This window comes from Squalius cephalus (genome assembly GCF_949319135.1).
Source record: "Squalius cephalus genome assembly, chromosome: 12".
In the NCBI taxonomy this organism is placed as follows: domain Eukaryota; kingdom Metazoa; phylum Chordata; class Actinopteri; order Cypriniformes; family Leuciscidae; genus Squalius; species Squalius cephalus.
Genome location: NC_137133.1, coordinates 30652017 through 30666861, shown reverse-complemented (window position 1 = coordinate 30666861; position 14845 = coordinate 30652017). Strand labels below are relative to the sequence as shown.

Below are 14845 nucleotides of genomic sequence, written 5' to 3'. Positions count from 1 at the left end.
CTCTATGCAATGAGAGAAGCTGTCACCACCTATAATTAAACTAGGGAAAATGTGCTTGCAATTTTCAAAATAAGCCAGAGGCTCCAAGCTACGATTCCTGCTCTGAAATTTACACCACTGTTAAACCTGACGTGTTGTCATAAAATGGAGGTAGATCTGTAGCAGTCAACCTTAAGAATCTCTGACCCACAAAAAGAAAACCCTCTCAGATTTAGTGAAAGGGGGAAGAAAGAAAAATCAATCTTTCTGCTTTATCCTTTTGGCTTCAGGGATGGAAAAAAAAGGGCAGAGAGTCAAGAGTTTCATAAAATCCACAGGTTTTCACAGCAGCAACCGGCAAGATCCATGACAGACTGTGCCCTACCAGTGCGCTTATATAGCTGATGGATTTTTTATTTTATTTTTGTACGCCAACCAGTTTTACACTAATACACCTATGAAACAGAACCGTCTCCTATAAGTGCATCGGTGTCAACTGTCACTGACATACGAGACGTCCCTTTATGTATTCTCAACAGCTCTTGGACAACAGCAATACAAAACCACCATGACACATATTGACATGACCTTTTTATTAGTGATGGAAAACAAAGCAACACGATTTGACCCTCTTCAGCTGGGAGGATTTTTTCCCTCCTTTTCAATATGAGGCAGTGACATTCATTATCTGTTTAACAGGCTGAGAAAGCGCAATAAAACAACCAAGACCAAATATTTAAATTCAATTAACGTCTCAGAACACTGTAGTAAAATCAGAGAGTGAACTTTTACCAAAGCAAAGTGTCATTTGCTTCAAATAACACTCTTAATAGGCCTGAACTTTATTGCTCCGTTTGATTTTTATGGTCGATGAGAGTGGACTGTGTACTCATAAAACCTATTCAAATTTGTAAGAAGCAAAGACGGGAAAGGGAATTCAGAGATGCTTTAAATTTAAAGATGAAAACATAAATCATTGAGGGGAAGTGAAGGTTGGGTCGTACGGTGCACCAGAAGGTTATTGTCTTGCATTGACCCGTCATCCCTAGAAAACAAGAACAACTACATGCATTCAAAAGACCAGCAACATAATGGAGAAACTGCTCCTAGTACTGATGAATGGCCAGAAGAACTTGATGTAGGCTACAGCAGGACTGCAACTAACAACTGACAATAATTAATAGTGGTGTTCAACCGATATATCGCCAAGGCTGATATTCGCAGATATTTTTTAATTATCGGCACATGACATCAATTTTTCTGTTTGGCCGATGTGTCATAAGCAGGACTTTTATTTTGACACTGCAGTTCAGCCACTGAACACGCATGATCAACAAACTATAAACCCTTGATTTCAACCTATGCTGCGCTATATCCAAGTTGCACACTGTCATATTCATGTCATTTCCACTGTGTGCTGAATGTATAATTAGTGTTACCACGTCTTTATATGAAAAAAATTCATAACTCCAAGTGAAAACAAACTTACCAGATCACCAAGTGCCCTGTTTGTTACAGTGTTTACTTCCTTTTTATTCATATATTCAACATTTTATATAACAAAAATTTGTATGAAAAATAGTGTAATAGGATTTGTCTTCTAAAGTATAAGTCTGTTTATTTTACAGATTTATTAAATATTACAGAAAATAAATATTAAATTTCATAATTTGTTATGCACATGTTTTTACTGTATTTAAATTAGTGTGATACAGCAGGCTATACGTATATCGGCTTCTCTTTAAGATATCAGCATCAGCCATAAAAAAAAAATCTATATTATCCAATCACTATTAATTAATCTGATCAATAAATCGGAAATTCCACATTTTGCGCAATGATTCCCTTTAAACAATAATGTGCAAGCATTTTTCACAACTTTCTTAAAGTGCCATCCAGATTCTTCATACAAAGACCAAATGTCAAGACCCAACTAATTTAAAATAAACATGTTGTTTATTTCCATGTTCAATTATTATTGATCTTATTGATCCATTGTTGCATCCTCTCATGCTTCTCCTGATCAATGCACAGTGCACACTTGTCAGGCAGATGTTTATTGCTCTTCTAATCAGCGCTGGACTCTGATTTTGGAGTATTCAATTACTGGAAAAACCAAGCAATCACTACTGCAGTACAAGTGTCCCAATGCTCTCTGAAAAAAAACACTAACCAAAACTCCCTCGTGTTATCCATTCCACATGCATTTTAATCTGCTAAATCTAATCTGTGCTTTAGTGTAGAAAAGACCATGCAATTCATAAAACAAAAAGCAAAACATCACGGATCCTAGCAACGGATCAGATATGCCATTTAAAGCCACTGGAGATAAAGCTGCTTTTATTTAGGTTGAATTTTGCTTTCTTCCCCACTTCTCCCCTTATCCATTAAGTATCACTTAACAAAAACACTGTAATATAACCCTCAAATAAGTGTATGTAGTATCCTGGCCATTGGAGAACATTCTAGCCACTTCAAGACCAAAAATTAAGAGGAAAAAAGACAAGTCTGACTGGGGACTAACTTTGCCTGCAGCAGCTGTGCCATTGCTTGAGGGCATTCATTACATTTCTCAGCACCTGCTTCTGGCTAAAGCGAGATTGACCCAAATAATCCGAGGTCTGTCTTGGGTCTCCAGACAGCCTACGCTGATCACAGCCATAGTTGTAAAAGGGTGCAGGTACACTGTACGAGACCAAAAGTTCTCGCTCTCCTCTCCACCGGCAGATTCTATCTCTAAGAGTAAGACCATGCCTTATTCACAAGTAGTAAAATGAAAGAAAGCCAGCTGAATTATTTAGTATCCGAGCACTTCAGCTTTCAGAGGGAAAAGCCACTGTATGATAGAGGGAAAACAAACAAACCTGGGATAAAAGCCATGACCAAAAGGAGAAAACATCAGATATACAAAAGAGGTTGTGCAACGAGAAAAAGTGTTTGCATGTTCTACTTGCTCATGGGGCAAAAGAGGTCCAAAAATAACCTATGACATTCAAAGAACTGTCATTGGTAAAGGGAAACAATTACAATATACAGAGCCAGATGTCCTGATATAGCCTACCTAAAGTCAAGTGCACACTGTGAGATTTTTTTTACACAGGGCAAAATAAGCAGTTTTGGAGCGGTTAATGTGGCATCATGCAATGTTTAAACTGATTAAATGCATGTACACACCCCACATCCTGTTGCAAACAGTCGCTGTTGCATATAGCACCAGAAATTGTCAATGAAAATGAATGCGTTGCGTTCATGGTGTTTTGTGGAAAGCTCTACCGAAGATGTATATTGCATAATCTGACAGTTTGCCTTTTATCCAAGATCTCACTGCAGTCACATCTTACAATCTGAAAAGCAAAAGTCAGTAAAAAAAATAACTGTATGCACTACACGTTTCTGCACCATCCCTGTACGTTTCATTCTTTCAAACACTTGGCTCTCCATTCCACCATATACCTTTAAAGTTTCATTTGTATAAGTTTTTCTGTTGCCCCCCTGCACTGAATACCTGTGAACAACTCGATAAGAATTAATTTCTCTTATTAGCTTGAATTGTGCATAATTGATGGTGAGAGAAATGAGGTTTGAGCGTGTGTGGAGCACTATCATCTATAATGAATGAGGAGCTCAGAGCCCAGATGGGTGTGTGATGTTGCCTGTGAGCAATTCCTGCGGTGGACACACACAAGGGAGAGCATTTCAGGTGAAGGTGAGAAGCCATAAACAAAGATACCTCTGTGAACTTCTTAATGCACAGATTCCGTTTGTTTCAAACTATAGCTAAAGTGCCATGAACAAATATCTGGTGGGGATTTTTTAATGTACGGTTTGGAGTACTTTGTCAAGTCAAAACCTTTTTATTATATTAGCATGGCCTAGCCTTGCTTCTGCATTACATATTAGGGTTATTAATGACTGTTCATTATATATTGCTGTTAATAATATAATTGTTCAAGAACGGCAATTTCACAAAAAGAAAGAAATATTAAACTTATGTATACACTACTGTTCACAAATTTGGGGTCGGTCAGATTGTTGTTCAATATTTTTTAAAGAAAACGCTCACCACAGATGCATTTAATTGATAAAAAAAAAAAACAGTAATATTGTGAAATATTCCAATTTCAAATAACAGTTTTATATTTTAATATAGGCCTATACTTATATTCTAGTAATGGCAAAGCTGAATATTCAGCATCATTACTCCAGTCTCACGTGATCCTTCAGAAATCATTTTAATATGCTGATTTGCTGCTCAAGAAACGTCTCTTATTATTATCACTGCTGAAAACAGTGGTGCTGCTTAATATGTTTTATGGAATCCATGATACATTTTTTCAGGATTATTTTATAAACAAAAAGTTCAATATCAGATTCAAGTGTGAACTGGTTATGTTCATGAACTGACCCGCATGTGCAAAAGAATGATAACAAAGATGGCACGCTCTCATACGGAAGTAAGCAGGAAGTGAGCATTTACGCGTTTATTTACTATACGGTTATGTGACACAGAAGCCAGCGAATATGTGCGCAGACAAGGATGAGGAGAAAGAACAATGTTTTTCTCAAACAGTTTCTTCTCAAGTTTTGCTTGAATAGAGCAGTTACCGTAATACTTATGAGTAAAACAGTTCACCATCCCTCCACTGACTGACTTCGCTGCCATCTTCCATATTCAAAGAACTACCGCGGTATGTAAAATCTTTGGAATAATGTTCATCAGTACAGATTGTAACGAATGTCTAGAGTTGAAAAGTCCAATATAACTGTTCAGGTTGAGGTTACATTGCAAAACATCAGACCTGTATCCGATTTAGGACCACATATGCAATTGGCCCAAATCCGAATCGAAAAGATCAGATTCCATGTGGTTTGTGCGGTTCACACTGTTATAAAACAATCAGATCTGAGTCACATAAGAGCAAAAATAAATAAATTCGGATTTGGGCCACTTTTGCTTGCAGTGTGAACACAGCTTAAACATCCTACACAACTGACATTCAGATCTGCCTCCATCTATTAGCTATGGCCAACTTCCTATATGATCCAATCCATTCCCGAAGGACAAAATCAAATCCCGCCGTACAGTTTTCTCATTCCAGACCAGAAGCTGTTTCACTCCGATATATATACACACGTCACAGTAGGGAAGAAAAGATTATCGCAACTTCCGTTTCTTCCTACTTTAATACCAGTAATGTAACTATTAATCAATTTTCATTCATTAACTCACAATCAAAGACATTTTTTTATATATGAAAAAAAAAAAAAATGTAAAACGCACACAAAGAGGCAAAAACAGCCCTGTAAATCTCACTGTGGCCTATCCATATTACGAGTTTTCAGCTTATAAAACCAAGAAAAAAGAAATCTCACACAACCATTTTTTACATCATAACCTTGTTGAGATCAATCCATTTTCTAAGGCAATTCTGCTTCTCAAAGGTCAGAGTGTCTGGCGAGGCGAGACAGAGTGCCCACAGTCGAGTCTGACAAGTGAGACCCCACAGGGTACAGCTGTGTCTATTTGTTTCCCTCATGCCAGCGATCAATGGATGAAATCCCGCTATTCAGGGGTGAATTATCACCGTTCTCATGCTGAGCCACTGCATTAAGCAGGAGAGATGAGGGGCTTGTCGGATCCGCAGGAACACCAATGCTCTTGGAGAGGAAAGCGGAGGCTTCCGCATGCATTAATGCACATAGCTCTATAGCGGTTTAATCCTAGCATTAAAACATATCCAACTCTGGGGGATCCAACTCGAGGAGCCACCTTATTATCAACAGGTTTGCACTGTTGGCCATTGAGTGTGACTGGGATTGCCTTTGAATTAAGTGCATTCAAGCGTGTGACAAACTAAATATATTTTAGACAGATCACATGATTTAGGTTTGATGTTTTACATCAACTCAAACCCTTTGCAGCAATCTCTAAACCTGAACCTAGCTGTTGATGTGTATTAGGAAAGGAAAAGTGTCCTCTAGTATGCAAACTAGAACAAAATCGCAATTTAGGATGGCATTTGAAGTGACGAAATGTAAATTTGGAGGACACAGTAGGGACATAGGCACCATTTTCTTATGCAAATAACTGAAAGGTAGTGACTCGTTGTGTAGACTAGGTGGAATTCCAGAAAAAACAAGGAGACAAGGTCAATACAACTGAAAGGGGCGATTTTAAAGCTTCGCCATGCTGTCAGTTTTCATCTGCATCTTTACTCTGGACTTGCCTGATTCAAATGGGAAAAAATCTGGGTCTCAATCAATAGCAAATCTGATTTAATCAAGCCGATGCAACGTCTACATTTGACTCATACTGAGGGAATATTAGACTAAGGCCTGACATACTCTAAAAGCATTCATCCTGAAAGAAACAAGAAATTTCTTCTAGTTAATATTAACAGTTCACCCTTAACCAAGATTTAGAGCTATAAGCTCAACTCAACCTGATTGAGTTTTCTATAGCCTATACCACCAAGCACAAATATAAATATTTTTTTAAACTAATAAAATATGCAAATGTCATGGATTAACAACCTCATAGCTCACAGTAGGTCAGTCTTTAGAGTTTTCGTTCAAAATCAATTTCCTTATAGAGAAAATGAATGCCATTTTTACTTCCGGAACCCAAATGTTGCACTCTATTGGCATTGCAACATATAAGCAATGTGATACTGATGACTCACATTGCACTTTCACTTGATAATTTTAAATAAATAAAAAAGCCCTCATCATGTAAAAACACGTAGCTCAGTTATGACCAGTCTAGAATCAATGTGAAACACTTCACAAAAATATAAAAAAAATAAAATAAAAAAAAAACAAAGGAAATGCTGACAGAAATTATTTAAATAATGACTGACTGAATAAAAACAAGGAAATAAACCAGACAAAACATAATGAGTGAAATAAAGAATTTACAGTGCTATAGTGAATACTGAAGTGCATACAGACCATTATGAAAAAAGCAGGGAATAATGGCTAGAATACTGACTGAAATTCAGGCAAATCTCACTAAAAAGCACAAAACACTGCTAACAGAAACAGGCACGGTTGACTGAACCAGTAACGAATGAAATATTAAAAAACTACTATAAAAACAGACTACTGACTGGAATACAGAAGAAGAAAAAAAACATTCAATAGCAAGTGAAGACTACGTATTCACTGCTTAATTAACTGGAGGAGAAAAGAAACAGGGAACTAAAATACTGACACTGACAGAGATATTGTTAAACGAATCAGGAAAAACATTGGCTACTGAGATACAGGACCACTCACTAAAAAAGCAGTCTGACATACAGGAAATGCTGACTGAAATACATGGGCTACTAAAAAGAGATTACTGACAAATATTTGAAAATACAGTGGGAAACAAGTAGTGTTGACTATACTGACAACAGTTAATGCGAGCTGAAATACGGAGCAAAACAAAGAGGACTAAAATACTGCCTGTCAGTTTTCAACAAACTACAGTTCGGCGATTGACCGACAGAATGAATGAGCACGCGCTCGCTCTCCTGTGAGTGACAGAACTCACGTGTCCATTAAACAGACCTGTCAGAAGTCAGGCCTGTATGAAATACCGGTTTGCACACGTCATCTTATCTCTCTTATTGCAACATTGTGTTTTCATCAATGTTCTTTGGGGAAATGTTTCCTGAAAGTGACACGGTGTCAAACAGACCCCTTCTCCAGCCACCGGCACTGACATACCGGTATAACAAATATATGTAATGCCACTTGGTTTCTCTACACTGGGAAAGTTATTTAGTTTCACAACAATATCTGACATGATTTCCTTCGAGAGTCTGAGAAAAGCGCAAGAGTATATAATAATAAAAACATACGATACCTCTTTTATCTTGGCTCTTTTCTCTTTAATGTCAGGATCCGCGGGCTCGTGCCCTGTTGCTCCGGGCGGCCGCACGTACTGAACGAACGGCAAACTGTCACCTTTCTCTCCAATCATCGGCGCAACTTTCTCCTTGTCGTTCATGATCTCTTGCTTGATTTCTTCCGGCCGTTTCTGTAGGGTGTCCTTAGCCTCGATCAGCGCCTTTTCGTGGTCTTTTCGAATCTTGGCCAGGATCTTCTCATCCTTGCCCGTCCCGGTGCTCGTGTCACTGACCGTACCTGTGCGCGTCTCTGGCTCCACCGAGGACGAGCGGAAGAAAACTCCGCTGAGAAGCTTAGAGGAATCCGGCAAGAAGAAGATAGCTCCGAAACACAGGGTGATAAAGGCGCTGAACACTAAAAGCAAGATGAATTTCTCCGTGAGCCTGAAGGAGGTCGGGCTGGCGGACTTCCTATTCGGAGTGGCCGTGAAAGGCAGGAGAGAAGCTACAGGCATTTTCTTCAGCGTTTAAAACACGACTAAATAGGCTAAATTCTACAACAAAGTAACTCCCCGATCACCTTGACCTACACTGTTTACGATACCTGTTACATTGACCTTAAGGTGTCCGAATAGGGCACGGTATATCCTCTGAAATAAGTTGATCCCACAGTGCGAACAGAGGAGTCCCACCGCCTCAACTGATGATCACGCACACATCTGTGTGTAAAGTCTCGTTGGCGGAACGGAAGAAATGGCAGAGATCCGTGAGTGACAGCGCGCCTCGACCAATCGCTTTGAGCCGCTGTTGCACAAGTTCGTTGTGGGCGTGTCTTCCGGATTTAAAGTACAGACTGGCTTGATGTCTTGTTCAAACTTAATTGGTTATGGACTGGGATTATTCATTTATGTGTCATGGTCATAACGGCATAAAAAAGGCTTATGGACATGTAAAGATTGGCCAAGTTAGGTTGTTATTTTTTAATTCAAACTCTGCTTATTATAAATTGATTAGCATTTTAATAGCAAATATGAACTGCAAATAAATGACACAGTTTTTAAATTGGACATACCAGAGCAGTCTACTATTGTAGCGGAATGGCTAGTCTGGATAACAAAAAAAAAATTCAAAATTTTCTTGAGAGACCTGCATGAGATGAGATTTGTGTCAAAATTCCAAAATTAAGTATTCATAGGTCTATATGAAAAATGTATCCTTTAAGCTAAAACAGACTGAGAACTGGAAAAACTGAATTTTGTAGGAATATGGCACAGGCAGAGCAGAACAGAATACAGGCTAAGCTATAAACTTGACGTACATAAAGCAAGACCAGATTTTCCTATAGCTGAGGATTTCCTGGAACTTGATTACAAAATAAACACAACGTCAGACCGTAAACGTTCAGCCTTGACTTTGTTTTCCAAAGCACTAGCAGCAGCACTGTTCTTTAACAAGACTGAGAACAGGAGACAGCTGCTTCATGCATGAAGATTTTGGGGCTAAAGCTTAAAAACTGCCATTAGAGTTTTCACTTTCGTAACAGTAGGTTGCTTCTCACATCTGGAAAGCTGAAGCATAGGCTACATAAATTCTTATGTGTATAGTAGGCTATGTTTATTGTAAGGTTTGTTGGCAAGCTCATTCTTTTAAGTCTGTGAGTTCATCTGAAACCAGCAGTGGTGGGGTATGTTGTCTTTGTACTCAGTTGTGTGTGTGTGTGTGTGTGTGTGTGTGTGTGTGTGTGTGTGTGTGTGTGTGTGTGTGTGTGTGTGTGTGTGTGTGTGTGTGTGTGTGTGTGTGTGTGTGTGTGTGTGTGTGTGTGTGGTAGTCCAAAACTTCGGTCCCTATGAGGAAAACAGCTTCTAAATCATACAAAATTATGTTTTGTTGCTGTTGTTGTTTATGTTGTTCGTTTTTAATGTAAAAATGCAGAATGTACGGTTTAGAGGATAGAATGTAAGATTGTACATTATAAAAATGATTATACGTCTATGGAGAATCCTCATAAAACAAAACCTAAGGTGAATGCAGGTAAAGTGGGCCACTTTTTGTTAAAAGTGCAATTCATTTAACTTTATTACTTTTGTTAACTTTAAGCTCCAGCTATAATATTTAAATTTGAACACAGTTCCTATAATGTGTTATTTGCAAGGTATGTACCAATAAACATTTTGAGATCATGCACTCCAGATAAATTTATTTTCAGGTTAAGTGTTGTCAGCCATTTTTGAACGAATCGGTTTAATCGATGGCTGCATCCGAAATCACATACTTCCTATAGGCAGAAAAACAGTATGTGATGAGTAAGATGTCCAAATTCACAGTACTCATAAAAGAATTGGCAAAAAGTTCCCTGATGACCTCCTTCCAGCGAGATTCTGAAGTGTGCAATGGACACTTTACTATCCCATGAGGCCACGGGAGAGGATTTATGAATGGCAGTGAAGCAACACAACTAAATCTGGTAGGTTACATGATATTGACATTAATACTATAGAACATGCAAGAGAGTATGTGATGTTGGACGCAGCCCATGATTCAATGACTCATTCCTGAATGAATCAGCATTTTTGAACAAATCAGTTGAATTAGTCGCCACCTACTGGTGTAACTATGTAACCTGGCGAAAGAGTCAATGAATGCAGACACACAAGCTGAGGGATATAAACAGTGGAAAGTCCCAGCGCTGTTTCACTCTAATGACTAAACTCTTGGTCTTTATGAGATTTTAATTAGTCTTTTTAAACTTTGTTTTTCGGTAAAATATCTAAAAATTCCTAAAACAAGCTACACTTGAGAAGAAACACTGTTTACGATATTAAGACGAAATGTAGCCTATATGTATTTTGTCATAAAAACAAGTCTTAATATTTTATGCAGTGTTCCTTTTCAAGTACTGTAAATATATCTGGTTTTAAAGAGTATTAGTTACTTTAACTGAAATTAGACAACAATATGACTTTTTGCAGTATTCTTGGTTGAATTGGGTTTCATTTTGTCCATGCTCAAAGAATGAAAAGGAAGAGCAATGAAACAAGGGGAATGTTTAGTGAGAAAACAGCAGGTGTCATCTAGAACATATTACTGTAAAAGCACATGGGACATGCAGTCACATTGCCTGCCGCAGGAGTTCTCGCACACAAATTTCAGGGGATTTTAATCTTGTCACTTCATCATAACAGCTTGCTGTTACTCCCAGAAACACGGTGAAGTGCGTGAAGGAGTTTGGAAAGGCTTTGCATTATGGGAGGCATGGTGTTGAAGTAAAAATGAACTGGAAAAGTGGTCAGGTCTGGAGATGGGAAACTGACAAACTCAACCAGTTCTTCCACTACACCCGCTTTAATTCCTTTCTTGGTCGCTCAGCAGGGCTTTCAGGTTCTTTGTGAGTGACAACAATCCAGGAACATGAATATCTTAAATATAGTGTACTAAAAGGATCAATTTACTTTAAACTATATGATTATGGGTACAAAATGAACCTGCACAAAAAAATATGCTGTTTATTGTGTAATTACCTAAAGGGTGCACCCAAAAATGAATTTTTTTGTCAACACTTACTCACCCTCAAGTTGTTCAAAAGCTATATGAGTTTCCTTCTTCTGTTGAACACAAAAGAAGGTATTTTAAAGAATGTTGGTAATCAAACAGTTGACGGCAGCCATTGACTTCCATAGTAGGAAAACAATACTATGGAAGTCAATGGCTACTGTAAAAAATAAATTATATGATCAATAAGTTATGACAACATATGTTTTTACATTTGTTAAACTCATCTGAATAAGTTAAGCAATGTTCAACTTTTTTATTAGATATACAAGATTAGATTTTAAGATTCTAATCAAGATTCTAATGTAGTAAAATGCATTAGATTTTACTACATTTTTAAAGCCAATTTAGTGTAATTTAAGTTGAAATGACAAACATCCCATATCTAAAGTGAATTGAACTTAAAAGATTTAAGGCAGCAACTTTTTATTTTATTTTATTTTAATTTTTTAACTATTTTGTGTTGAACAGAAGAAAGAAATTACAAAAATAACATTTTTGGGTGAACTATACCTTTCCCAAAAATCCTTCTGAACAATGTGAACACTCTTTTTAATGACTCAAAAAAGGAAAATGGCAATTTTTTGAGTGATAGTTTATTTGCAGTTAATAATAATAATAAAAACCTCCCTTTCTGCTCAGCTTGTTGTACGTGAGGTAAAGGGCTTCTTTTAGGAGGAACGTGTGCATTGCATGCAGCTCAACACCTGCCGCTGCACACATCACCTGCCATTCACTGGCTTCCCGATCTCACTTCAGCTGATTTACCATCTTCAGCTAAACTGTATCATTCACAGTTTGCACTTCACTTGTCATCAGCTACTAAGATGAGGCTTTCTAAATGTTGTGTTTTTTAGATGGTTTGAAAGAACCTTAATCGTACAGCTCATAATCATTTGGCTGATTAATGGTGCACAACAAGCCAAGGAAATGAAAATTAGTCCATGTTTGTTTCGCCTTTGAGGGAGTTTCTATGGAAGCCATATGGTATCTATGCACCTGCTCAGAATAGGCAGGCATGCAAATAACCACGGCCTGCGGCTTTTAAACAGGCACAAATTAGCCTATCAGGTAATGCCATGAAACTTATAACTGAAAACGAGAAGGTGTGACAGAATGAGGACTCAGATAGTGAAATTGTAAATTAGAATTATGCAGCCAAATGTGGAAATGCAACAGCATTTGATTATTTCAATGCTGTGACATTCATTGTGGCCAAATAGAGAGAAACTATCTGTGTGCATCAAAGAATAAATTACAGCAAGAGTAAGAGAAATGTAACTGAATCAGCAATGAGGCGAATTTTTTTTTTCAAATTCTTATGTGACAGTATTTTGGCCTTTCATTTCTCTTTAATGTCACATGCCTGCTTTACTCTGCTATAGCCATCGGCCAAACAGTGAGAAATGGGTCTCTCTCTCTCTCTCTGATCAGCCTTAGATGTGTGACACACAGTCTTACTCATTGTTGGCTTGACCATGCAAGATATTTGAAAGCTTTACTGCTAAATATGAATATATACAAACAAATATTGTTTTGTGTGCCACATATATATTTAGAAATGATTTTTCCCCCTATTTCCACATTTACATAAGCACACCCATACCCACACATTTTGTCCCCATAATGTAGGATTTACCAGGACAAAAGTTCAAAAGTGGGATCAATAAGATTCGTTGTTGTTGTTGATGATGATGATGAAAGAAATGCATACTTTAATTCAGCAAGGATGCATTAAATTGATCAAAAGTGAGAAACACCTGTTCTTTCTATTTCAGATAAAGCTATATTAAATCTATATTGAATTTTCTATTCATCGAATCCTGAAAAACAAAATATGTCATGGTTTCTACAAAAATATTAAGCGGCACAACTGCTTTCAACAATGAAATATTTCTTGAGCAGCAAATCAATATTTAAATGATTACTAAAGGAAACTGTGACACTGAAGACTGGAGTAATGATGCTGAAAATGTAGCTTTCAATAAATAAATTAAAAATACTAAAAAACTAACAATGAAATTGAAAACTGAAAGTTTAAAAATAAAAACTAATTTTATAAAAGCTTAGACAATAGTATTTAAACAATACTAAAATAACAGTATTGTTTAGGCTCTCAATGGATGTTATTTTTTTATACATACACTGGATCTATAGAGGTTGAAAACCCACTGCCATATTGCATATTGCTGACTTTGCAGGGCTTATTCAATAAACATGATGACCAAGAATCCCTCCTGCAAGTCAGCAGAAATCCCACATATCCACTGCTTAATTCAAAATAGACTTAATAGCCTTCCTCTCAAAGGATATATTCAGATAAGACTTATTTTCTTTTAACACGTCTTGCATATTTGTGTGACTTCCTAATCGACCTATCCATCATATAATGTCATTTTCTCTGACAGCATAACAAAATGTTGACAGTCCTTGCCATGCCCTTGATCTACTGGCTTGTGTTATTGGCAGGTAATTTGAAATGATTTCACTTTCAAATGAGATAATCCACATAACAAACTCATACTTGATTCATGGACAACATGAATAAGCATTAAATGATCTTTGGCACTTGGGTTGATAACCTCATTGAAACTACATTCCTCATTAACAAAAGGTCAAATAAATCCCGGCTCCAAAGAACAAGTGTTCAACACCGTCAGGACAAGACAAACAGGAAGCGCCATACATTAGCACAAACTCATTAATAAAACAGTCGCAGGATTTGTGTGCTTGCATTTAGCCTATGTGTTTTGCATGGCTAATATGCCTTTTCCACTCCAGTGATCAGTACACACCTCACTGCACTGGACTGCGTATCAGCACAATGCAACATGTGCATGACGGCAGGTGCATCACTATTCCTCCGTGGCAGAGTGACTGCTAAATTACCGGCTTCTGCTATTCTTAGCTCTATTCATGGCATATCAGATCATTCCAAATAATGCCGAATGCTTGTGCTGCTAGCACTGCGCACTGTTGTTTGGCAACAAAACCGATCTGGGGTGTGTTTCCCAAAAGCATCTTGAGCAAAATAAGCAAGCTGACATATGTAGATGTAGTATGAGGGCGCTTTCACACTAGCACTTTTTTTTTTTTTTTTTTTTTTTTTTTTTTTTTTTTATTAATGCCAAGGTTTCAAAAATATAACTTACATAGCAAAAATGTACAATTTACATACAACGGAATAAAAAAAAATAAAAATAAAAAAGAGCAAAGCAGCATATATATATACATACATATAGCCTGTATATACTCATAAAAATAAAATAAAAAACAGACCAGAAAGCTTTAATGAAATAAATTAAAAAGTTGAAACAATTTTATTGTCTTAAGAGCTTTAAGATTCTTAGATGACGAAATGCTTTGGATGTATTGTTGGACCTCTCTTCTAAAAACAATGAATAAGGGATTCTGCTGAGTGAATTTACAACGGTGAATGTTTCACACTAGCACTTTTGGTGCGCACCCGGATTCGAATGACG

The 14845-nt window shown here is 37.2% G+C and overlaps 1 protein-coding gene across 1 annotated transcript in view; it reads right to left on the bottom strand.

Annotated features, from left to right (window-relative positions):
- Nucleotides 1-8541, bottom strand: part of man1a1 (mannosidase, alpha, class 1A, member 1) — a 107430-nt gene extending 98889 nt beyond the window's left edge. The window contains exon 1 of the mRNA XM_079889371.1: nucleotides 7832-8541. Within this exon, the coding sequence (XP_079745497.1) occupies nucleotides 7832-8329 (498 nt within the window). The 5' untranslated portion in view covers nucleotides 8330-8541. The remainder of the gene's footprint in view (nucleotides 1-7831) is intronic.
- Nucleotides 8542-14845: the final 6304 nt, after the last annotated feature.